The sequence below is a fragment of the Polyodon spathula genome, chromosome 4 (assembly GCF_017654505.1).
Source record: "Polyodon spathula isolate WHYD16114869_AA chromosome 4, ASM1765450v1, whole genome shotgun sequence".
NCBI classification, from domain to species: domain Eukaryota; kingdom Metazoa; phylum Chordata; class Actinopteri; order Acipenseriformes; family Polyodontidae; genus Polyodon; species Polyodon spathula.
Genome location: NC_054537.1, coordinates 11575983 through 11603825, shown reverse-complemented (window position 1 = coordinate 11603825; position 27843 = coordinate 11575983). Strand labels below are relative to the sequence as shown.

The 27843-nt window shown below is 34.3% G+C and overlaps 1 protein-coding gene across 3 annotated transcripts in view; it reads left to right on the top strand.

Annotated features, from left to right (window-relative positions):
- The window catches only part of LOC121314181 (cadherin-7-like), a 40090-nt gene extending 12736 nt beyond the window's left edge, over positions 1-27354 (top strand). For 2 of the 3 annotated variants that reach the window (XM_041247191.1, XM_041247189.1), the window contains 11 exons: positions 1538-1912; positions 3030-3324; positions 8524-8643; positions 12474-12641; positions 12951-13138; positions 15667-15920; positions 17711-17847; positions 18139-18260; positions 18614-18731; positions 18996-19247; positions 21487-22255. In XM_041247191.1, coding sequence (XP_041103125.1) covers positions 1703-1912; positions 3030-3324; positions 8524-8643; positions 12474-12641; positions 12951-13138; positions 15667-15920; positions 17711-17847; positions 18139-18260; positions 18614-18731; positions 18996-19247; positions 21487-21977 — 2355 coding nt within the window. In that variant the 5' untranslated portion in view covers positions 1538-1702 and the 3' untranslated portion in view covers positions 21978-22255. Of the gene's footprint in view, positions 1-1537; positions 1913-3029; positions 3325-8523; positions 8644-12473; positions 12642-12950; positions 13139-15666; positions 15921-17710; positions 17848-18138; positions 18261-18613; positions 18732-18995; positions 19248-21486; positions 22256-27150 lie in introns of those variants that run through there. The other variant, XM_041247192.1, reaches the window with a different exon arrangement.
- The last annotated feature ends 489 nt before the right edge of the window (positions 27355-27843 follow it).

Here is a 27843-nt window from a genome sequence, read left to right as displayed (position 1 = left end):
CAACAAAGAAGACTCTTGTTTTGAATCCAGTGAAAAGCTTTGCTCACAAAAGGATAATTTGTGCCATCAGTTAAATTGACAGTTGAAAATGGGGCCTTTCAGCCCATATTTTCCCTTGTCTGATTTATAAAATATGTAATTGCTGGGGACATGGAATCAGATGAACCATTTAAATTAATTGACGGACACAGTGCAGTACAGCTGTATGTAGCATTTATTTCCTTCACTGGATTGCACTTGGCCTTTGTAAGCCAATCATTAACCTACTAGAAGAGGTAGGAAATAGAGGATAAAATAGATTAACTATTCATTCTTAAAATCATTCTGCAGGACCACCAACACATCTTACATCCTTTAGGCATTTCATAACTATGAATAGATCGTATCAAGACAAAATTCAGGCTTTAATAAATTCTGATCATTGTTTCACATTTTCTTCCCCTGGCAAACAGAAGGATTACTTTGATTTTCTTTTTTCACTATGGAAAGGAAAAAACAACTCTAGCTTATCACTGAAAAGAATACATGTGATATATGGCATTACAGTTCTGAAAATGAAATAGAAAAACCTGTTGGTTATTATTTTTAAGGATGTGCTTTTCTTTCAAGCAATATGTTTAATAAATTACAAGTTGTACAATAGAGTAACTGATCAATTTCTCTATCGTGTAAATCCTCTGTGAGTTGCAGCATCAGTTGTATACAGTCTAATGTGACTTTCCATCTGCCACTGATGACATGCAAGTAGATTGTATTAATAGATAGTGACACAAAACACGTTTTTATTCCTTGTTTTCAAGCAAAGAAAGTGGTTCTATTTATTTATAAACTTACGATTTTAGGTAGCCTACACCTTATCAAATTTCTTTGTGTATACATGAGATTGTTCAGTGCCCAAATCATATGCACACTGTTTTATTAATTACCTGTAGCATGCTAATTACATTTGTGCATGTGAAAAATTAAAATATATATTTACATTTATTTTACAGACCAGTGGCAAACTGTACCTGTACTGCACTTCACACACTCAGCAAGTATTGCTGTCAACTAATTGTGCCGCAAAGGTACTCTTGTGGTACCAATTTTACAGTTTGATTCAGTTATTAAGAACATGAAAGAATACATGTACTGTTTAAAATCTGTGTACAGTATTAATGTATCAGATTACAGGCAAATCAATTTGAAACAAAGCTAAGAGTGTATGATAGAAGTTGGTTATTGTGTTCACTGTATAGAGTGTGATTGGCAGAGACAGGTGGATTGCCAGTCCTCTTGTTAGGCATAACTGTTCTCACTGTAACATAGGCAATTATATAAACACTGTACTATTTTATAATGGCAAGTTACTGCAGAAGTATAATATATACAATAGTAAAAACTTTTTTTTTTTTTTTTTCTTGATACCAGTATGCTTGTCATTTAATAGAGGATGCATTTTCTGTCTGCATGTTTACCAAGAAACATAACACATTTACCACCGGGGCTATAAATCTGAAAAATAATTATAAAAAAAATAAACTTTTTTATTCTTCAGGAGTAAGAAGAGATGCAAGAATTAAAAAGCATCTGACAGCATTTGGGAGCATACCTACATTATCAGTCCTTCCCTTTGACTTTGAGAATTATTGTAATATCTCTGTGGCAATTGTATTTCAATATATTGGCCGGAACCAGATATTAACAGAATAAAAGCAGAACAATGAACTGTTACGCTTGGCTACCTATTCTAATTGCTTTCTCTGTGCTGAGGCATTGCTTCCCAAAAGAAACTAATTCAAGAAAACATCTGCAAATCAAAAAGCTCTCACAACAAGAACAGCATGTACCTCATCGCCGTATCAGACGTGGATGGAAATGGAACCAATTATTTGTTCCTGAAGAGGACCCAGGACCACTTTGTGTTGGCCAGGTATTTTCTGCTACAGAGATAAGAGGCTTATGGGCCAATTTGATCGACATATACCCCGGTAAAAGTCTCAGGTGGAACATTTTACAGCACAGGACAAATACCCAGGACTGTATCCATCACATAACTATTTGTTGCAATACCCAGATTACCCCTAATAAGGGGTTGATGTAATCCAATGAGATTCTCCAGTGCTGTCCATCTAGGGCAGGGCTTCTCCAGCTCAGTCCTAGGGACCCCCTGTGGCTGCTGGTTTTCATTCCAACTGAGCTCTCAATTACTTAACTAGACCCTTAATTGAACTGATTATTTGCTTAATTAGACCTTTTTACTTGTTTTCAGCTCTTGAACAGTTGCATATTTCAAGTTAGCAATAACTTTTGATAAGTAACTTGAACTCTACAGCTGTTTAAGAGCTGAAAACAAGTAAAAAGGTCTAATTAAGCAAATTCAGTTCAATTAAGGGTCTAGTTAAGTAATTGAGAGCTCGGTTGGAATGAAAACCAGCAGCCACAGGGGGTCCCCGGGACTGAGTTGGAGAAGCCCTGATCTAGGGTTTATACCAACGGGGTACAGTCTGAGCAAATCTACCAATCAATGATCATTTATTTTATTTGACATGTTTTGCTACACTGTATATTGATATATTTTAACCAAAGAAACACAGATAAAAAACACAATCAATATTAAAATAAATTTGCTTAGCTGTTAAAACATTGTGTTTCCTCCTGAAGATTCTCCTTTGCATTGCTTCAAAATATGGCTTATGTTGTGCTATCAAGTGGTGAGCCACAAAGCACAAATTTGCCTCTCATTGTTCTCAACATTTAATATGTTATATATCTTTATGTTACTTAGCTTGTCATCTACAATGTTTTTCATGTATCCTTTACTTAATATAGCACTATATTATCAAAGCTATTTACTCCAAATCATCATTAACATTGTTTTTGTCAAAGGAAAAAAACACAAAAATAATAATAAAGAACTTGAGATGTAGTCCCTTAACTTCTTTGCTTAAAATGTGGAAACTTTATTGGGTGCACACTTACTATCTGACGTTTAGAGTAAATGTATTTGAGAATAAAGCCTTTAATGTTTATATTTTTGTTTTTCATAGCTCAAATCTGATGATGACAAAGGGAACTTTTCCATAAAGTATATACTATTAGGAGAGGGCGCAGGAGAAGTTTTTAGAATTGATGAAGACACAGGCTTTATCTATACTATGAAGAAACTGGATCGAGAAGAGAAAGCATTCTACACAATGCGTGCCCAGGCCATAAATAGGTTGACCATGGAGCCAGTGGAACCAGAATCTGAATTCATTATTAAAGTTCAGGATATCAATGACAATAAACCGCAATTCCAAAATGGACCCTATGTTGCCAGTATCCCCGAAATGTGTGAAGTTGGTAAGTATAATAATAATAATAATAATAATAATAATAATAATAATAATAATAATAATAATAATAATAATAATAATAATAATGTAGACCCAACTGTACATAACAAAGATCTAATTCTATTCAGGGCTTCTGGCGATGATAAGGCAGACAGAAATTGTAGAACTAGCAGTGTATAGTTAAGAACATAAGAACGTAAGAAAGTTTACAAACGAGAGGAGGCCATTCGGCCCATCTTGCTCGTTTGGTTGTTAGTAGCTTATTGATCCCAAAATCTCATCAAGCAGCTTCTTGAAGGATCCCAGGGTGTCAGCTTCAACAACATTACTGGGGAGTTGATTCCAGACCCTCACAATTCTCTGTGTAAAAAAGTGTCTCCTATTTTCTGTTCTGAATGCCCCTTTTTCTAAACTCCATTTGTGACCCCTGGTCCTTGTTTCTTTTTTATAGCGAGGTGACCAGAACTGAACAAAATATTCAAGATGAGGTCTTACTAGTGCATTGTACAGTTTTAACATTACTTCCCTTGATTTAAATTCAACACTTTTCACAATGTATCCGAGCATCTTGTTGGCCTTTTTTATAGCTTCCCCACATTGCCTAGATGAAGACATTTCTGAGTCAACAAAAACTCCTAGGTCTTTTTCATAGATTCCTTCTCCAATTTCAATATCTCCCATATGATATTTATAATGTACATTTTTATTTCCTGCGTGCAGTACCTTACACTTTTCTCTATTAAATGTCATTTGCCATGTGTCTGCCCAGTTCTGAATCTTGTCTAGATCATTTTGAATGACCTTTGCTGCTGCAACAGTGTTTGCCACTCCTCCTACTTTTGTGTCGTCTGCAAATTTAACAAGTTTGCTTACTATACCAGAATCTAAATCATTAATGTAGATTAGGAATAGCAGAGGACCTAATACTGATCCCTGTGGTACACCGCTGGTTACCACACTCCATTCTGAGGTTTTTCCTCTAATCAGTACTTTCTGTTTTCTACATGTTAACCACTCCCTAATCCATGTACATGTGTTTCCTTGAATCCCAACTGCGTTCAGTTTGAGAATTAATCTTTTGTGCGGGACTTTGTCAAAAGCTTTCTGGAAATCTAAATAAACCATGTCATATGCTTTGCAATTATTCATTATCGATGTTGCATCCTCAAAAAAATCAAGCAAGTTAGTTAGGCACGATCTCCCTTTCCTAAAACCATGTTGACTGTCTCCCAGTACCCTGTTACCATATAGGTAATTTTCCATTTTGGATCTTATTATAGTTTCCATAAGTTTGCATATAATAGAAGTCAGGCTTACTGGTCTGTAGTTACCTGGTTCAGTTTTGTTTCCCTTTTTGTGGATCGGTATTACGTTTGCAATTTTCCAGTCTGTCGGTACCACCCCTGTGTCAAGAGACTGCTGCATGATCTTGGTTAGCGGTTTGTAAATTACTTCTTTCATTTCTTTGAGTACTACTGGGAGGATCTCATCCGGCCCAGGGGATTTGTTTATTTTAAGAGCTCCTAGTCCCTTTAACACTTCTGCCTCAGTTATGCTAAAGTTATTTAAAACTGGATAGGAACTGGATGACATGTGGGGCATGTTGTCAGTATCTTCCTTTGTAAAAACTTGTGAAAAGTAATCATTTAACATATTTGCTATTTTTTTTTCTTCCTCTACGATTTTGCCATTTGTATCTCTTAAACATTTAATCTCCTCTTTGAATGTTCTCTTGCTGTTGTAATATTGGAAAAACATTTTGGAATTGGTTTTAGCTCCCTTAGCAATGTTTATTTCTTTTTCTCTCTTGGCCTTTCTAACTTCCTTTTTGACTTGCGTTTGCAGTTCTGTGTACTCTTTCTGCGTACTTTCTTTTTGGTCCTTTTTTAATGCTCTGTAAAGTGCCTTTTTTCGCTGAATATTTTTTTTAATTGATCTATTAAACCATTTTGGCAATTTAGTTTTACATTTAGATTTGTCTACTTTAGGGATATAATTGTTTTGCGCCTCTAGTACTACATTTTTGAAGAACAACCATCCTTCTTCTGTGGGTGTTTTCTCTATTTTACTCCAATCTACTTCTGTTAGTCTCTGTTTCATACCTTCATAGTTTGCTTTTCTAAAATTGTAAACCTTAGCTTTAGTCTTTACTTTTGGGGATTTAAAAAACACTTCAAATGAGACCATGTTGTGGTCTGAGTTTGCCAGTGGTTCTCTGACCTCTGTTTTAGTTATTCTATCTTCGTTATTTGAAAAGACTAAATCAAGGCATGCCTCCCCTCTAGTGGGTGCCTTCACAAATTGTGTTAGGAAGCAGTCATTTGTCATTTCCACCATTTCTATTTCATCCTTCGCGCTACCCACCGGGTTTTCCCATTTTATTTGGGGGAAGTTGAAATCCCCCATTAGTATGGCTTCTCCTTTGCTACACACATTTCTAATGTCATTGTATAACAGATTATTGTGCTCACCGTCTGAATCTGGCGGTCTATAGCATGCTCCTATTATTATGCCTTTTGAATTTTTGTCTGTTATTCTGACCCATATTGATTCGGTTTTATTTTCTTTGTCCAGGTTTAACACCTGGGCTTCAAGACTGTTTCTTATGTATAGCGCTACCCCTCCTCCTCTTCTGTCCTGCCTGTCTTTCCTATACAGTGTATACCCACAAATATTATATTCGTCCCCATCACTCTCAGATAACCACGTTTCTGTAACACCTATCACATCATAGTTACTTGTTAGTGCAGTAGCTTCAAGTTCTAGAATTTTGTTTCTGATACTTCTAGCATTTAGATAAATACATTTAATGGTTGTCTTACCTGAGTTGTTGTTCTTGTTTTGATGCGGTCTCCCTTCTGTTTTTTTGTTGATTTCTCCCCCCTTCCTTTCTAGTTTAAATGCTTCCGAACCTGCTCGAGGATCTTTTCTCCGAGTAGACTAGTTCCCTTGTTATTTAAATGCAGTCCATCCCGTCTATACAGATAGTCCTTGTTGTAGAATGTGGTCCAATGATCAAGATAGGTGAAGCCTTCACGTGTGCACCATGTCTTCAGCCATTCGTTTTGATTAATTATTTCCAGCTGTCCATATGGTCCTTTGCAAGGTGCGGGTAGTATACCAGAAAATACCACAGTTTTGGTTTTCTCTTTTAATTTCCTTCCTAGCTCTCTGAATTTGTTTTGCAGGGATTTTGGTCTGTCTCTTCCAATGTTGTTTGTACCGATGTGGACGACTACTACCGGGTCGTCTCCTGTTCGTTCTAGGAGCCTGTCCACGTTTTCAGTGATGTGCTTGACCGAGGCTCCCGGAAGGCAGCACACTGTTGTAGTAAGGGGGTCCAAACTGCGAATTGAACTTGCTGTGTTTCTCAATATGGAGTCCCCAACAATCATGACCTCCCTTCTTTTTGCTGTCTGGTCACCACTGTCAATAGGGTCCTGGATGTTGTTCCTTTCATTCTCTTGTTGTTGGTTCTGCTCATCAAAATTCTGAAGTGACTCAAATCTGTTGGTTGTTTTGATTTCTGGTGGTTGTGTTTGACGAAGTTTCTTTTTTTCCCTGCTTCTGCCTACCTGAACCCAGCTGTTCTGACCTTCTATCTCCCTGGTGGCTTTCAGTCTGTTAGGGGTGATGCAGACTTCCATGAATTGTGGGTGTGCCAGTTCCTCAAGATCCTGTTGCTGTCTCACTTCTTCCAGCTCCATTTCTAGCATACTTACTAGTTTATGCAAATCCTGGATCGCGCGGCACTTTACGCACACTTGGTTTAGTTCCGCTGGGTTTTCTCGGATTTCCCACATCAAGCAGGTGTCACAGATTACTGGCTTGAAGACCATGTTGAGATTTTTTTTTTTGAAGTATAGTTTCTTCTGCAGCCGTCAACCTGCTTTCAAACTGCTTCGAAACTGCTCTGTACTTTTCCACGCCTGTACTTCTCCCACTCGCTATCGCTTCCACTCGCTTCCGAAAACATTGAAAAGGGATGCCATTTCTTTTTAAATTTACGACTCTTACATTATTATCCTGCTTCAACTTTACGATATCGATTAGGCATTTACGACACGGCGAGACTCAAGCCATGCTTTATGTGCGCAGCTCGGTGTCCGAACCGCAGTACCTGCCGTGGCCGCCCTGACTCACTTTAGCGGTTTTTTTTGTTTTTTTTTATATGCATGTAACTCTTTTATTTGCCCTTAACAATGTCTGATAAGAAGAAATTAATTGCGGGAATGGAAATGGAAACGAAGTTCATCATTATCAAACGTTCTGAAAAAGGTGAGATGGCTACTGAAATTGGTTGAGCCTAGAATTAAGGCGCATGTTAAGGGCTCTGCTCCAATGCAAACAACAGTGATAACCAAGCAGCATGAGGGACTTATTGCCAAGGTTGAAAAACTTCTGATTGTTTGGATTGATGATCAAACTCAACACTGTATGCCCTTGAATTTGGCAGTCATTCAAGAAAAGGCTAGGAGTCTTTATAAGCATCTTAAGGAAGAACTGGGGCAGGGTTCTAATGCTGAATCTTTTAATGCAAGCAGGGGCTGGGTTTCTAGATATAAAGCAACAGCTAATTTGCATAATATAAAGGTGACTGGTGAAGCTGCTAATGCTGATGAGGAGGCCAAAGAATCAGGAAAGTAGCCCAACGTATAACATTGTTCCTATGGGAAAATGTGCTTCGACTTATGACGCTTCGACTTAAAACATGACTTGCAGGAACCAATTGTGTCGTAAGTGTGAGGACTGCCTGTAGTTTATACATGTACACACATACTGTAATACCTAGCCCGTAAACTTTAGCAGTTTTTACCTAATGTGAAAATATTACTACAACTTGCGAAAGGTAAAGCACTACAAAATCATGGCAAACACATACTGTACAATCAACAATAATTCTGATTATAATCAGACAATTGTATTGCTCTATTGTAATAGCATGTGCAGTGGGTGTTATCAACAAATTGACTAGAGGTTTACAATTAAAAGGCTTTTCAGATTCTGCAAGAAAAAAACATCACTGCAGTAGTATAAAAGCTGTCAAACACATTTGTATCTTCTTTTCATATTAGTATGAAAGAATGCATTGATGAGTTCAACCAGATGAGACATACGTTGGTTTTTCATAATTATTTACTTTGTAGATGTTAATACATGATTAAGTTAATGCGACTGGTATAACTTCTCTTAATATTCCACACAGAAACTTCCGTCATACAAGTGACAGCCACAGATGCTGATGATCCCACCCATGGGAACAGTGCAAGATTAATCTATAGCATTCTACAGGGACAACCATACTTCTCTATTGAACCAAAGACAGGTATGTACACGCTTTTGATTACAAATCTAAAGTATTTTAAATGGTTTAAAGAAAAAAAAACACATACAGAAGCAGCAAATGCTTTCATGAGTGACTATGATGCTAAATGTAGTTGCACACAAGGTCAGAGATTCAATAAAGGAATGTAAAATTATAAAAAAAAATGACAGTCTCCTGAAGAATTATAAAGAACGAGTCATGAAGGCAGTATAAAAATTGTTCATTACATGCTTGAAAATAAAGGTATTTACAATAACGACAGGGTATTTTTTTAATACACTGCATCATAAATTGGAAGCAACAGGTTTTTTGTTCTCATTTTGTAAAACTAAAGTATAATTTAGACTTTTGATATAACATAACTGAACTAAAGGCTTTGAAAATATGGCTTATTGAGTCATTAAATGTTATAAAACAAAGAGATGCCAAAGTAGTCGGTATTCAAGTCCTGTTTAAATGCTGCTAAAATTCATAGCAAGCCAGAAAATCCTGCTTCTGTCTGAAAGCTAGGTTTGATAAGGAAGCTCACCTTCAAGGCTGACATGGATAAATATTTTGTTCTCTTTCAGAGAAACTGTAATGGTTTGTCAAATGTTAAAGAATAACAATGACCTTGTAAACTTGGTTTACAATCCCTTTATATTTTTGCCTGTTGTATAACATCATGACTATTCTATATTTTCTCCTTCTAATACATTCAGCACCATATAATATTTAAAACACCCCTATAAAGTAAAGAAATTAGATTTTATTATGCACGTTATTACATTTTAAATTCATTTTAAAGAAGCCAAGTCATCTGTGGCAATATTGCTGTACCACCATACAGGAGACATGCAGCTTATTTTATTCCTTGTAGGTCATATTTCTCTGCAACATCCAATCCCTTGGTTGAGAATTTAATTTTAACTTGCAAAGAATAACATTGCCTCTTGAAAATCACTTATTAAATCCACTTTTTTCTTATTTTAATGTAGTTTATGCTGAACTTTAATATTGCTAAATTACTGTGTCTTCACTTGAAATGGCCGGTGATTACTAAAGGGGTGCACAGAACTCATTACTCACACTTGGACGTGGAGCTAGAACTGGAAGTTCCACAAAAATGTGTCTGTGATCCTGATTTTCATTCAGAAAGATCGTTTTGAAATCTAAATAACATTTTTACTATCGAATTATATAGGATGTCTGTTGTCAGAATTGCACATACTCTTTATATATATATATATATATATATATATATATATATATATATATATATATATATATATAATATGCTCTGAGCACACTCTTAAACTCAAGGAGGACAGAGATGTTTTAAACTCCTGTAAGTGGTTTTGTTTGTGCACTGGTCTTTCTATATGTCCAGACAACTCTTTAGTAAGCAAAAGAATCACACACTCATTTAATTTGAAGTTTTAACAAATCAGAGCAGTAACAGTGTTCATTCGGTTTAATAAATGGTTTAAAAATGTGATTGATTGGTTGTGCAAACCATCGTAAATCCCAAGTAATAAGCAATGTGGTCGATTCAGTGCCTTTACAGGTTTCACAGCATTAATACTTCAACACAGTAATACAAATATGGCTATCATGTGCTTTGCCTTCAGACCACCCACAGATACGCTCTAAAACATTCAATATACAACTCATTTAAGACTAAAACATAATTTCTATATTATAGCAATGTATTCAATATAAACGTTATAAATTCAAAGATTAACTTCCAGTATATGGAAGTGTAGTGTAGGATATATTGAAAAATAAGAACTCTCTTCAAAAGGCGGGGACTTCTCAATATGACCAAACAGTAATCCGTTTTTCAGAGACCCTCAGAGCATGGACCACGTCAGCTTACAAGATCAAGTTCAATGATATTGAATGGAGTTTTGCTCTGGGCTTATGTAGGATTTCCCTCCATTGAATACATCAGGAGTCACAATTAAATCTGAACACGAATCTGCCTTGACAGTTCTAATCTTTGAGTTAATGATATATTCTAGAAGGATCAATCAGCTCTTTTAAAAATTAATTGAAGTTATAGAAAAACATTAAAAATAAATTGCATATAACTCCTTTCCAAAATATTGGAACATGAACTCATGATCCCCTCTTTTCCATAAAATTTTGGTGAACCAAAGTTCACAGGATCCTTGCTATAATACAATGCAAAACAAGTTTATATGTGTATTAAAAGAGATTCTGTTGTATGTATAACATCAATTTTTCTTTGATTATATTAACCTGGGTTTACAATATATTCCTTCTGAGCAGCATATTATGTTACCTTTTCAGTTTGTTGTCAATGGGTCCATTTAACTTCATCTAGAAATGAAAGGGGTTTTGCCATAGGCTTTTCTTATGTAGCCATTTAAGCTTTCAGTGAAAGGTCCAGTTATTTTTATCTAAATCAAGGCTACTGTTAACCTATTAGAATGTAATATTTTTATATTGACTGAAATCTAGAGTCTGACCTCTTTTTTTGTTCATACAAAATCTAGTTGAAGCAGGTTTTAGACACCCTGTTTACCTTTCAAGGCTATTTTTTTAATTTATATGATACTCTTCTGTAAGTGTTTTTTTCCAAATTCACTGCATGAAGTCATTTTTGGCTCACAAACATCATCCCAATCAAAGTCGCTACCTTTCTAATAAGATCTGATATTGTAGATAACTTTGCTAATTTAAATGAAATGCTTGCTTTGGTTGCCAAGTTTTCATTCATTTCTATAATATAATGAAGAGAATGGACATTACCCCATATACACCCTTATTCTGGTACCAAAGGGTATTTCTGTAGTTCATTTTGCTAATTATAGTAAGGCCTTGGATTCAAAACTGTTGACCCTATGTTTTTTCATGGCCAGCACTGCTCTTACTTCGGGCAGGTAAGGACAAGGTCTGAAAATGAATTCTTTACCTTCAATTGGTTCACTGTGTACTAAAATTATTAAATACAGTCTGCACTATATTCTCTTATTTCAAACTTAACAGTTCCTATGTTTTTTTTTTATTGTAGTAAAACCTTTATATGAACTAAACATTTATATTCTTTATGAAGAAAATGCCGGATGCTGGTGCTACAAAGTGTTCAGGAACAACTTTTAAAATCTGGGGTGCCTCGTTCTATTTATTTATATTCTTTTGCTTAACTGATATTCTAATGTCTAAAATACTTTGTCTAGTTGAAGACAGAAACTGAACTGTTGAGTGAGTAGTTTTTCGAGATTTACGATTATACTGTAAATTTACAGTATAATCATAAATCTCGAGAAACTACTCACTTCTAAATCTTTTGTAGTCATTTGTGTATTACTTTAATATAAATACATGTTAATTTGAATTCATATGTTGTTTTCTTCTGACTTTATGTGAACGAAAAGACACAAAAGCGTCTGTTTTCTCATTGGAAATAGTGATATTTTGAAATTTACCTGTCCTGATCACAAAAGCAAAGTTTGGGGGGAATAATAGCCATTTTCTATACTTTTGAGGCATAAGCAATTAGGAAATGGTACTTACTATCCAGGAACAAAAATTGTGTTACATAGTGTAATATGTACAATATATATTTCTCAACAGACTCTTCCTTTAAATTAATAATCAAATGAACTGCAAATGAGTCCGTATTACAATACAAAATATCTATTTGTTTACTCCTAAATTACAACAAACATTGCCAATGCAATACAATACAAAGCACTTTCCATACATTGCTTGTTATTTTATATTACTAGTAGTCCCACATGTTTACACAATGTTATGCATTAAAAAACTAATATAGTTCTGGACAATGAATGAATGCATATACTTTTTTTTTACTTTTCTAGGTATTATTTTTACTTCCTTACCTGATATGGACAGAGAGGCAAAAGAGCAGCATTTGGTGATCATACAGGTCAAAGATATGGTAGGACAGCAGGGAGGGTTCTCTGCAACAACAACTGTGACTGTCAACTTGGCTGATATCAATGACAATGGTCCACAATTCCAACAGAGTGAGTAGTACATGTTTGTTGACTCACCTATGTGATACATTTGGTATACTTTCAGATGCCTGTTAGTGATTTATTTATTCATTGTTTCTTTGCAAATGATTGAAGATGACTGTACCAGCTACCTGCTGCTTTGTGATTATCAAGTGTGAAGAGAATAAAATCATAAGCAGGTGCCAGCATGTAGTAAAAGTTAGTTGGAGAAAAACTACTCATTATAAATACCTTCTGTATCAGTAATTTAAAGCAAGGCTGGTATTTTTCATGTAAAACTTTCTAGATTTCAATTGAATACTGCATGTGTGTTTGTAGAGCTATACCACTTTTCAGTGCCCGAGTCTGCAACGATTGGTACAATGATTGGTCGGATCATGGCTGATGACAGTGATATAGGAGAGAACGCAGAAATGAATTACACCATTGAGGAAATAGACAGTTCAGATGTGTTTGACATTATGACTGACTCTGACACTCAGGAAGGGATACTTATACTAAATAAGGTGAGAGAAACCACCATTTTTTAAAATTATTATTATAGTACTACTAAATGAGTAGTGGATTAAAAACATCCACAAATTAATGTTCATATTATTAAACCTGGAACTTTGGTATGGCAGTAGAATTATTAGCAGTTATCTTAACTAATGCATTATTCTTGTTGGATTCCCTTTTTTCTGTTTTTTCAAGTAAATCTGGTACATCAGAGTACCCCTTAACTTCTTCCCCTGCAACACCCCTAGTAGATGAAAACAATACCACATTTGTTTCTACCACATATTTCTTACTGATATATCTTATTAGTAAAGCAGTAGTATAACTTATTTTAAATCTGTGTATCCTGAAATAGCATACAATTCTTCATAATACTGTATAAGTACATCTGCTGTAAAACAACATGTATGTAGTGTAATACCCTATCATTGGAAGTGATTGTATGTTTAATGTCCTGTATTTCACTAAACCGCTTGCTGAGATACAATGCTTTACACTAATGCAATAATAATGTACCATCATTTTCAGAATATAATGCATAACCTATGTATTGCACACAACCCACACATTGTGCGCATAATTGAGCAATTTAGTATAACCAGTCTTGGTAACACCTTATTTTAAGCACTACATAGTAGGCATTTATTATGTACTTATTTGTGACTATTTATCACATAATAGCACATCATATATAGCCTCCTAATAAGGGTTTGTTTGGTACTTTTATGCTCAATCTCAAACATGCCATACTAACAGGTTACTGGACATTAATAAAGGATTTGCATGCCTTATACTGAAGTGAAGACATTTCTTGGCTATACTAGGTCCTGCTAGCTGTTTGTATATGATTAATACCTTAGTAATAAAGCAGCAAAACAAAATGGACCATGTAAAAAAAAAAAAAAAAAAAAAAAAATGTTAAAAAGAAACAAACATAAATTAGGAATTTATTTGGGTTTTTTGAAAGAACTGTTAAAACTTTGCTAACACATTGTTATATATTTACATTTTACATTTTAACACAAACAGCAGTACGGACGTATCATCTGACATTCACACAAACAGGGAGTAAGTAATTAAAGTGTTATTATTTTTTATATAAATAACTTATATTTAATGAGAGCACAACAATATGCATTTACACATTTTAATTGAAGGTACACTTCACAAATAACAGTTATTTTTTTAAGGCATGTGCATTGTTTTTACCAAGATTTTTAAATATACTTAAAGTAAAAATAATGTATTTATGTTTGTGTGTATAACATACCTAATATAAAAAAATGTACCTCAATAAAATAACTTTTCATCATAAAGATAATCTTGAACAAATGTTACAATGGCTAAAGTTTCCAATTATTGCAGTCTGACCCAGATTTATTTTTAAAAATTTGCCGCTTTGTCTCTTCCTCAGATCTCCGCCGTTCTTCTTTGCCCTTAACTGACAATGGAATCTGCTGATATCCCAGCATGCCTTTCTGCTTAAAGGAGACGGTCTCTTTCATAGGGCCCTAACTGTTAATGTTAATTTGTGATGTTAAAGCTGAAAATCAAGTTAGAAATCATGTTCAAAATCCCCATTTTTGTAATGCTAATAATACAGAATACAGAAAAAATAAATAGTACTTTGTTTAAATTTCCAGAGTGCCAGACACAATATATGTCTCCCAATAATATCTAATTTAGTGTCTCGCTAGGTCACCGTGAATGGCATGGTCCAAAGAGACACACTGAAAAAAAAGACAGACTGGGTGCAAATAAATGGAAGAATAGTTGCAAGTAGTCGACTAAATTGTTAAAATGAAGTAAACGATTAAAGGAGGGCACAACACTCATACTCTAGAGTTTAAACTAACTGCGATTGATAGGTTGGAAAAGGGCGAGAATCTTTCAGAAACACTGATGGACTTGAGTAGTTAGGAACGCAAGATTCTTGAATTGCTTTTGCAAAGAAAGTCTGACATGCCAACAGAAAACGCATGTAGGCAGTAGAACACTGAAAAGAGATTTTTTCAGCGGAATGATTTATATGTTTTAAATAAACTGAGCACTATAAAATTTTGTGTGTGCGATTTTGTTTTTTAAACCAGACAACCTATCTGTCTCCCAACATGTCTGACTACTGTACTATATTATCAGCGTCTCAATTATGCAAAAACTGTACATGTGATATAAACTCAGACAATCACAATATAAAATATTTTGTCTTTTCAGCATAAATAAAGGCTTGGGTGTTACGTTAGCTTTTATTGACAACTGTAAGAAAAATTGATTTGTGTTCATGGAGGTTGTGACTATACCTGTAAATTTCACTGACGTACACTGCATGCCTTGTACTGCATATGTGTTCATCCTACAGTATATATATATACAGTTCTTCTACATTTTTTTAAAGGGTGTGCATAATAGTCTGAAAACTGTGGTATTGCTTTTTGATACCTTTTTAAAAGTCTGATTCAACTAATGATTTATTGTATGTCTGGAAACACAGCACCCATTTAAAAAAAATACAAATCTGCTTTTCATTCTTTTACAGCACTTGGATTATGAGAGTAAAAGACGGTTCAGCATTAGAGCAGTCGCCATCAACAAACACATTGATCCTCAGATTGTCAATCTTAACCAATTCAAAGACTTGACTGATATAAAGATCACTGTAGAAGATGTTGATGAGCCTCCAGTTTTCAGTGCTCTTGAGTATATGCTGGAGATACTTGAAAACTCAATCACCGGAACATTTGTTGGTGCAGTCACAGCAAGAGACCAAGATGTAGCAAATAATCCCATTAGGTATCTTTCTTTTTATTCTCACTGAGGCCATTCTTTATATAAACATCTTTCTATCTGATGCTCATCTCAATGAGCTTCAGGTCACTATCCATCCTATTGCTTTGTGAAATGTTTGTCTTAAGGGAATATACATGTTTCCTTTTAGACCCATTTGAGCCTGAGGGCCTCATTTATGAAAGGGCTCTAAATGTAGCTGTATCATGCACATCAAATAGTGAGCCTAACGTGCACCATAAATCAAACTTTACTGCCCCATTTACTAACAGTGAACACATTAATTGACGTGCACTCTGTTTGGATAATTTACATACTATGGCAACGCAGCAACTAAAACTGCACGCAGTGGAGTTAGAAATTCTATTGGAGGAGGTTGTTTTAAATTAGAATACCTTTGGTCCAGTATATTATTTTACCACTCTATTTATTTGTACCAATGTAATGAACTATATAAAAAAAAACTATTAAAAAAAATCCAAGAAATTATAACATTCATTCACGTTTATTCATGCTTAAACTTACCTGTTATGTACAGGTCATTTTCACTGCTCTGTAGGAAAACGGTAATGCAATGCTTTGTCAGATAGATTTCAGCCCAGAAAAAAACAAGTTTAAATAGAGCGCCTATCATTGGTTAAAGCCTGGTTTCAAAGCAAACTAATTGTCGCTCACTTTAAGGTGCACACTATGATTATCGCCCTTTAGTAAATACAATGTGAATAAAGCTCATTTCTTTATTCAGAACGGGGCACCTCATTTAAATACATTATCATGCATTACCATATAAATCACATATTCATTCTGATTAACATAGTATGGCACAATAAAATCAGTGTGCACCATAATTTGCTCGCTATGTCGCGTGATAATTTATTCAATTACAATAGTAAATATGAAAATCATGAATGTGCACACTAATTGTAATTATGGTGCACCATCATGTTTAGTGCCCTTTCATAAATTAGGCTCTTAGTGCTCTCTAGCTGGCTTGCAACATAGTTCATTGAAATAGTTACTGTGGTAGTTTGTCAGTTTCTAATTTCTAAATGTTTCTTAACCTTTATTATTAAGCTGCTTGTTTGATACAGTTGTCTCCAAATACATTACCCGCACTGGCACAGAGTATACATACTTACATACAAAGTGTTTAAATGTCTAAAGGCTAGAGCCGGCAAGTGCTACACAAGATTAAACACATACCCTAAAGCCTGTGCGTGGATAAACCCAGCAAGATGTTGCACTGAAAAATTCAATAAATAAATAAATAAATAAAGAGCATTACCATGCTTCCTCATTTTAAAAATAAAATATAGGGCCACAATTATGGTCATGTGATCTTGTTCAGCCAATCACAGCACTTAATTTATCCAAGCCATTTTATAAATAATTATATTACATTTCAACCTGTTTAATAATCAAATATGTGTGTTTTCCTTCTATTTTTTCTGTTTACTGCTTAAACGTTATACACCATAAATATGAATTATTCTAGCATAAATATAACGTGTTTATAATTTCAGTGATATAATTATATTGTATGATTATGATGAGAAAACTTTGATCTATCTATCTATCTATCTATCTATCTATCTATCTATCTATCTATCTATTGTTTTTTTCTGGACATTCTTATGAAGAGAATGTTAGAAATTAAACTATTAGAAATCTAAGACACTTTGGCATAGAAGAACTTCCCTCACAACATGCAGTGCTGTACAATTAATTTTCAAAACAGTAAAATGTAAGATATATTTTGAAATAATAAATAGTATCCTTTGTTGTCAAACCTACAGGTATCATATTGATCAAAACACTGATTTAAAAAGAATGTTTAAAATAGCTGCGCACAATGGAACAATCACGCTTGCAAAACCTCTGGATCGAGAGACAGCATCCTGGCACAATTTAACTGTTTCAGCATCTGAAGAAAGTAAGTATAACCTGAAATTTGTATCAAAAGGGAACATTCCCCCATTGATACAAATAGTTATTTAGAACTGACAATGCTAATATACTGTACACGAAAATTATGTTCTTATGATTCCTCAAACCAATGAAGCATTATGCTGGTTTAACTTCACCTGTGCTGAGTATAAAGTAGATAGAGGGAATATGTTTAATTAGGGCTTACTTTAAAATAAAACCTATAATAATTCAGTTTACAGTATAGTGTTTTTGTAAAAATATTAAAATATGTATTATTTATTTATTTTTTTTACAGAAAAGAATGGTTTTATATCCAGAGTACCAGTATTTATACGTGTTATAGACATTAATGACAATGCACCAGAATTTTCAAAACGCTACACACCTTATGTATGTGAAACTGCAAAACCAGGAGAGGTAGGTTTTCCTTTTTCATTCAACAGTGATGCAATATAAACGACTATTATTGATTTTTAAGGAACAATAATATTAATATGTGATTTAGCGGGCAGGAGCAAGGGCTTTTCAACCCATTATTCCTCCCCATCACCCCTCCTCTTGAGGCAGGCGACGCTCCCCACCCCACCGTGGAGGCTTGGCCTCCTCTCCTCAGTGAGATGAAAGGGGACCACCAGCCAAATCTATACAAACCTCTCAAGCACAATCCTATCTGACCTTTTGCTCACATTGCTCCTGTTCAGTGACCTGGGAATAGTATGGTCATTATCATGGGTTTCTTTATTTTTTAATTAATGTTTATTTTTTTACAGCTAATTCAAACAATCAGTGCAACAGATAAAGATGATCCAGTGGAAGGTCATCACTTCTATTTTACACTGGCAACTAAAACCAGCGTGAACACTAATTTCACTGTAAGAGATAACCAAGGTAAGAGAGATTGACAGTTTGTCTAAAGGTAGAACTTCAATTCAAAGTAAAGTTTGTACTACTTGAGTTACAAAACATAAAATTTGGAAATACACATCAAAAATAGTTTATTTTATCCTTGCCTGCAGCATCAGTACAGTACTTAGATAAAGGCCTTCATCTATCAGTTAAATGGATAAAACTAAGGCTTAATGTGTTTTATTATTCTTTGGTTTCTGAATTTTAAATGTATAATTATTTATTTAATGCTGTTTAATATTTTAGATAACACTGCTGGAGTTCTCACAAGAAAAAATGCGTTTAGCAGGCAGGAACAGGTTTATTTTCACCTACCTATTGTCATTACGGATGATGGAGAACCAGCGCTCAGCAGTACCAATACCCTTACCATCAGAGTGTGCGACTGCTATCCGGATGGAAGCTGTAGCTCTGGTGGGGTTGATGCCTTCGCTCTTTATGTTGGTATCAGCCCCGGTGCCCTGATTGCCATCTTGTCTTGTTTCCTAATAATACTAGGTAAGTTAACACTATGCTCGTCTCTGTAATTCAGCAAACATAGGGTATAAGAAAACTGTACAATTACTTTTACTAGCAACTGGAGGAAAATGGACTTGTGACAATTCGGTTTAGGAGAATTTTTTTAACAAAGTGTGTTGAGATCTACTTTAAACATGGGATTATATCATATACAGATTCTGGTAATGATATTTTTGTACTCCTTGCCAAATTTAAATTTCAAATTAGCAAGTGTTTTTCAAAATAACTAACATTATCTTTGAAGTTATGCATACCAAATTGTGCAGAATCATCTTATAAAATGGTTAGTTTAACTGCAAAGTTGCTTAAAAGGCTGATGTGTCCTTGCCTCCCATGCTTTGTTAACTAAACTCGTATTAATCATGTAATACTGTGCAGCTTTTAATGTTTCTATGCCAAAACAACAGCACTTTTTTTTTTTTTTTTACTGTAATCATACAATACCCATCACAAGTCAGCAACACTTCCTATAAAAAAAAAAAATACTTTTGCCAAAAGCATGAAACGTTTTGCCATATATATATATATATAGATATATATATATTATATATACATATATATATTATATATATAATATATATATTTAGTTTTGTAAATAAACAATAATTCACTCCATAAATATTGTTACAAAGTTATTATACTGTGGCAGAGTAGGGGGAGGATGTGTGACAGGGCAGAGGCTAAGAAAAGTGTGTTTTGTGGCTGCCTATTCACAGCCACAGGTGAATGTAATTGTTTAGTTGGTGTGGGGATTGTGTAAGTGTTGAACTGTGTGATTGATTGGAAAAGTGTGGAATGTGGCCAGGTGGTAATGGAATGATTGGTTGTCAATTACCCCTAGTCGCACCCTATAAAGAGAACAAAGGAATTAATGTTTTTCGGGTAAATGCAATAAATAAACAAAAAAAAACATGGAATTATGGCAAATGGGAACACAACCCTAAGGGAATGTTATATTATGATATACAGTCAAATGTTAGATAAGAGAGTGAAACATTTATACGGGATTTGAACAGGGTAGAAGAAACTATAAATGAATAAATTGAGAATTGGACATATGGCATTGAGTCAGCATCTGTTTGGAATAGGAAAACATGTTTATGGACTATGTGGAGAGTGTCAAAGGTTGGAAACTGTACAGCATTATATTTTGGGATGTAGTAAATTTAAACAAAAAGAGGGGTTAATAAATCAGTTGAATGCATTATGGATAACAAATTAATACGAAAACAAAAAGAGAAATAAACATAATATATTCAGACTACTGGAAAATGGGGAAGTAGATGATATTATAAAAGGGCGCTCATCATCTGCTATTAGAAGAAGAATGTTTGGGGTGGGTTGTGTAGGAGAAGGAGAGAGAAACAGAGTAAAAGAGGATGGTAACGTGATAGCTGTGCTTGGGTGCTGTTTTGTTTTGATTATTTTAAAGTGTCTTGTGTGTAGTGTTTTGTTCAAACTATTATTTTGTTCCTGTTTGTTTTGTGTTATTAAAAGTGCACTGGAAGCACTGAGCTGCAGCTTCTGTTTCTGGGTTGCTATTTCTGCCGCTGGCCAGTCTTGCCTGCCAGTCCCGTTACAATGTGTAAATTAACGGGTTGAGTGGGCTTAATCTATTGATGTGCGTTTTTCGTGTAACCTTTTGTTTCAAAATGAACTGCAGTAAAGTGCTAACATCATACAACAACCTTGCCAGCTTCATGGCTAAAACTCAGAAATAATTTAAGAATTGAGAAACAAGCAGAAAGTGATAAAGCTCAAAAACATCGGGGTGAATTTTTATGCATGAGCAATGCGCAGAGTAAACACTAATACTACATAAAAAACTCGGAATAGAACCCTGAAGAACATGTATGTCACATTGCATACTTTCAACTGATCAAGCCCATTCAATCCACTATACGGTGCCCAGTAGATATTCTACAATTATGCTGTAATAGTATGTATGAAGTGAATTATTGTTATTACTTCTGAACTAAATGTAACCTTTTAAAGAAAAGGTTGCCATGGTTTAATTTACTAGCACATGAGACGCCATTCAAACGGTCATCAGGCCACATCATTTATTACCCCCATAAGTTGTTATTAAATATAGAGAGATGTTTTAATATTAGGTTAGTAAGTGATGTGTTATTAGTATATATGTTTTATTTAATGTAGATCAATTTCAAAGCTTAATATTTTTATAAAGTTGAAACCTTAACATTTTCTATTGCAGTCCTTGTATTACTTATACTGGCAGTAAGGCGCTATAAGAAGGAGAAGGTGAATTCTGAGAAATGGGAAGAAGTCACAGAGAATGTTGTGAGGTATGAGGATGAAGGTGGGGAACAGGACACTGAGGCATTTGACGTAGTAACTTTAAGATCTCACACTAAAAGGAAAGAACCAACACCAAGGAATGATATGACTGCACGTATCCGAATGTCATTAAGACAGTCTCTTAGAATTGGACCCGATGATGATGTTTTCAGGGAGTTTATTTTGGAAAGACTGCATGAGGCTGATACAGATCCTTGTGCTCCACCATATAACTCCTTACAGACCTATGCATTTGAGGGAGATGGATCAGTGGCTGGGTCTCTCAGTTCCCTGGAATCAGGCAGCACAGATACAGATGAAAACTATGAATACCTGAGTAACTGGGGACCACGTTTCCAAAGACTGGCATCCATTTATGAAAATGATGTTAAAGACAGAGATTTTTAGGCTGTAAAGTTACGAAGATGTGAACTTAAACAAAACCAGCAAAGCTGTATATTAGTAATGTAGTTATATCAAGCCTAAAACACCAACTCAGATGTTGCTGGCATGCCTTCCTCAGGAAATTCATATATAAACACTAACCTTCATTAGCTCTTTAGACCAGTGTTCCCTGGATTTAGTGAATCAGCTATGTCATTAATGTATCTGTTTTTTATAAGCTATTTCAATTACTAAGATCAAATATTTAACTTAATGGTTTTGTTGCTGCAGCACTCACTTGCTTTTTCTAACACAATTGTTAAATTTACACTAATTGTTCAATTATATATATATATATATATATATATATATATATATATATATATATATATATATATATATATAATATATATATATAATATCAACGTGATGTAGTAATCAGATTTAAAAATGTTTCTGTTTTAGTTTGTAAAGCATTAAGAGTGGCACCATTTTTTTTTCAAAGACTTTGTTATTTGCAACCTTTTTTTGTGTGAAAGCTGCTGGTAAGAAACAATGTGCAGTCCTTCAATTAACCTCTTAAATGGTTTCTAATTACATGAATAAGATTCGTGTGGAAATAATTGAGTTATGTTTTAGTATTACATGATTCTGTAATATTAAATGAAGACAATGTACAGTAATTCATAATAAGCTATAGAAAAATCTTAGTATAAGGCTGATCTGAGAATTACTGACTACAATATTTTTAACTTTACAACCACCGTGTGCTTAATAGAATTAACAGATTTTATGAGGTCAACACTTTATGATAATGTACAGGATGTCATGCTTTGTGATTACACCCTATTCTTGATAGGATCACATGACTTTTTTTTTGCACAGCTTTCTTCCTAATCAGTAAAATGCACACTTTGTGGCAAGTACCTGCGTGTTACACTCATAAATCTTATTTACTGCTTATACACGTATTTATTTAATTTTTGTTGGGAAATGTTAAATTATTAAAGGAAAAACATTTTGGTTTAATGTTTGTCTTTTAAATCCACATTTGTTTACTGTGTGTGTGTGTGTGTGTGTGTGTGTGTGTGTGTATATATATATATATATATATATATATATATATATATATATATATATATATATATTTAGAACACCCCCATTTTTCCAGTTTTTATTGAAATTTAAGCAGTTCAAGTCCAGTGAATAATGTGAAATGGTACTAATGTAAGTGGTAAACTGCCAGAGGTTAAAAAAAAAAGTTTAGGTTACCAAAAACTGACAAATAATGTACATGTCAGAGTTATACAAAAAGGCCTTTTTCAGGGAACAAGTAATGGGTTAACAACTTACAGCTGTTCTGCTAACAACAAGTTGATGCTAACAATTCCTACAGGTGTCCCAACTTTTGTTGATTACTTACAAACCCTCTGTCTGTATAAAAGCAGTGCTGGAACAGATTGTGTTACTATACCCTCTTAAGCATTATTTGACAGTATTGTACTGCATGAAGTGGTATATTGCTATCATAATGGTGAGAAAAAGGCAATTAACAAAGGAATACAGACAGACCATTATAACCCTTAAAAGTGTAGGTATTTCCTTTAGAGAAATTGTAAAGAAAACCAAGGTGTCAGTGAGTACAGTTTCCTACACCATCAAAAGGCACTTGGAAACTGAAGGAAACTCTGACAGAAAGAGGTCTGGCAGTCCCAAAGCAGACCCAGACCCAAAGTTTCTGAGAGTGAACAGCTTGCGTGATAGGTGGCTAACAGGACAATAGCTTCAAGCACAGCTTAACACTGGTCGAAGTAAGCAAGTCTCAGTTTCAACTGTGAAGAGAAGACTTCAAGCTGCAGGTTTGACAGATCGATTGGCAGTAAGAAAGCCCTTGCTAAGAAAAATAAGAAAAAGAAGCTTGCCTGGGCCATGAAGCACCGCCAGTGGACTACTGAAGACTGGAAGAAGGTCTTATGGACCGATGAATCAAAATTTGAAATCTTCTGTTCATCTGTTTATATATAATATATATCGTATATAATATATATATATATATATTATATATATATTATATATATATGGGTGTGTAAAAACAAGGATGAGTAATACATGAGAAATTTTGTTATTACTCGTTATTTGGAGGAAAAAAAAGTGAAAAAAATTATGTAATCAACTCGCGGCTCTAATAGGGCAGTGACAACTGTCAATTTTGGCTCTAGAAGTAGTTTGCCAATCCAGGAGACACAGCCTCTAACACAGTGAAGCTGAGTCATTCTGTGTTGTGTGAGTGAGCAGGTCAGGCAGACGGAAAGTTCAGCTCAGAAAAACTCTTTTCAGATATATTGTATTTGCTAACAATTTTTCTAAAAGACTTATTTATTAAAATACAATATACTTAAATAAATAAATAGATAAGTAGTTGCTAGCAGGTAATCAGGCCCTTTTTAAGGCTAGTCCTGCAGTTTTTGCATGTGCTCAGTAGTGGAATTAGTTGTATTTTCATTTTTCAAAGATGAAAAAATACCCCTGAATATTTATTTAAAAGGTTTTTTTTTTTTTTTTTTTGTGTTGGATTTCAGACTTTGTTGTGTTTTTTTGGGATCTTCTGTCTTGTAAAATAGCTATTTTGTGTGTGTCTGTTTGTGTGAATTTATTTGTTTTTAAATTTAGTCTCCTTGTCCTTGCTTTAGTAAAACCACAGCAATCAAATTCTTTTCAAGGAGACATTTTTTAAATACATCAACTATCACTTCCCAAAGCTTTTAGAACATGTTTTTGTGTGCATTATCCTAAAATAATCTGATTCTTTTTTGTAGCCCATGGACAGGGCACAGGGCTACATCAGTGCTTCCCCATGATTGTCAAAGTACTCAGAATTTCAAAACATCTGATAAATAACTGGAATCTCAGCAATAAACTGAGCTCTCTGTTTACATCAAGCAATAAGCCCTTAGCTTGTGGTCCTTAAGATCATAGCATCAAATCCCATTGTTGAAAAATATTTTAATCCAAAATATTTCTCTTATAATAAATATAGTAGTTATGGTCTTTCTTTGAAAATGAATTGATCTGAAGTTGAAAATCGTACATGTTTTACCGGACACACTTTATGAAGTTCATGATACAGTGTAGTGATTCAACAGTAAATCTGCAGTAAACATGAATGGCTATGAATGGGTAAGTAAAATCATACAAAGTCTAAACAACCGTCATTTTAAACAGCCTTGTTAATGCAATACATGTTTAATTATTAGTATACACCTTTATTAACTAGCAGGCCTAACAATAGATCAGCCCATAATTACCTTTATAGATTTTACAGGAGTAAAAAAAAAATAATCTGAAAACTGATTGTTTAATGTAATGTCAGGAAACAGTGACCCTTTAAATATACTTTATTAAAACTACAAGAGTATTTTAAACACATATTAATAAATCACCGTCAAGCATCACAAAACATTAAAAAAGGCAAGTCAGGGATTTTGGAATGAGACATGTTTGTGTTTTCGTCACAGTTATATTATTGTTGTTGTCCCTACTATATCACAACATGAATGGTACAGCATGCCGTTTATCAAGCCAACAGTTACAGATGCCTTTGATTTAACTGTGTTACCTTCTGACGAATTTATACACCCATCTATTGGAGAAGCACAGAACAACAATCAAATTAATGAATGCAATCACGCAAGCACATCTACGCCCAAAGTAAATGGAAGCACACATAAGCCAACACAAAACATGAATGCCAACCTAATATTAAAGTCTATGTTCCAATGTCAGCGAGTCAGTTGCTAACTTTGCAGCTAATCAAGACAGTGCAGTTTGATTTGAAATTCAATAAATGATTTAATCTGTGGTTTGACATTTAACAAGCATCATTCCTGTTCAGATGACTTCACGTGACTTTCAGTGTTAAAATGCAATGAAGGATGTAATACAGAAACATTACAATGTAATAATGTGTTATGGCAAACTGAGCGTGATTGTTAAATGTAGAGCTAACAGACCATGCAGCACAGTGAACAAATTAAAAGAAAGGGTCCCCAAAAATGGAAAGCATAAATAAAGCTAAGCTTGTTTCTATATATGGAAGTTTATCATGGTAAATTTGTGTGGAAATTCTGCAGCCTACCATGTTTGTACTTTGCTGTACCCTAAACATGCTTCCCGGTGCTTTCAGTGCTTTCAGAATATCACAGAAAGCATTTGTGTGAGTCTACGTATATTTTAGTTGTGAAAGGGAAAAAAAAGTACAGTACATACAGTAGGCTATGGAAGTAAATTAATTACTGATAAGAAAATATATCACTTTGTGTTTAATTAAAGAACAATGATTTGTTTCTGTGTTTCCCTTCCATTATTAATGTGCAGTTTAAAATAAAGCACCTTAAAATATAAAAGAAATCAAAACAAAATGTATTTAATTAATAAATATATATTTAGTTGTGTTTATTTTATATTTTAAGGTAACTTTAGTTTAAATGAACTAAAAGCCTGGAAATGTTTCACATGCGAACAGCTAGTTGAATCTACCCCAGTGAGAGGCATGCATAAAATAACAGGCACAAACTGAAGTTGTAAATCAAGAAAAAATTATAATACATCAAGGGTAAGTGCGAAACTTTGGTATTGTAATGAGATTTATACTTTTGCATATGAAAGTAGTTTAAAACGAACACTTGTAACAAAACCCTAGTTTTCATTCCAACTGAGTTATCAATTACTTCAGTGAACCCTTAATTGAACCATTCATTAGTTTAAAAAGACCTTTTTAATTGTTTTTAGATTTTAAACAGTTGCCAATTTCAAGTTAACTCTAAAATTTTATAACTGGAAATTGGCAACTTTGTAGGAGCTGAGAACAATGAAAAGGTCTAATTAATAAGATTTTTACAATTAAGAGTTGAGAACTCAGTTGGAATGAAAACCAGCAGACACAGTGGGTCCCCAGAACCAGGATTGGGAAACCCTGATATAGCATATGGAACAAGCAGAAAAGGGTCCTTACTGGAATTCAACCACACCCCTGATGCAAGGAGGTGCTGAAGCTAGCTGAGAGCTTTCTCTTATCAAGATGTGCAGGCATGTGATTTTAATAGCAGCCATCCTGGTAAGAGAAGATGGTGTGAGGGCTCCAGGCTCTCTTAAGGTGTCTTTGCTGGCCAGTGCATGTTTTTCCGTTGTGTGTCTGCAGATCACTACAACCTCTGATGAATCGGATCGTGATCGGAGATCCACAGAGAAGGCATGACAAAGTGAAGATACCGTAGAATGGATTACTCTGAAACCTTTAAAGAAACACTTTTTCCACATAACAAGGATTTGCTGGTTGCTGTCTCCCCCAAAGCTCTATTGTGTGAACACTAAAAATAAATGTGCACTAGTGTGACTAAATATATCTTACTTGTGTACAGTCTCTTCTTCTGACCACTAGCCATCCACAAATAACAGAATTTTATATAGACTTTTATATAGACAGAGGAGAAAGCATTATTTCTCCTTTTTCTGGTATAAAACTGAACTGGATTTAAATTGCTGGTAACTCATGGAACAAGAAAATACATTTTATAATACCAAAATGTAAATGATATCTAAAAAAATAAACACACAAATTAAGCAACTTAATGGCATTTATAAAAGGCAGTTAGAGATGCTGCTGTCTAATTGGTCAATCACACATTCTACCTATTGAAAAATTTCACAACATCACTGTAGGTGAAATTGTTATGTATATATTTAACTTTTCACTCATAGTTGAAATTGGTGCATATAGGTCACTCAGCAGTAGCTTGCAATTAGGGGAGTCTTTATGATGCCATAAAGTTCTAAAACCACCTTCCAAGCACCATAAAGTCATAAAACACATTCTAATATGTTTTAGGGCCTC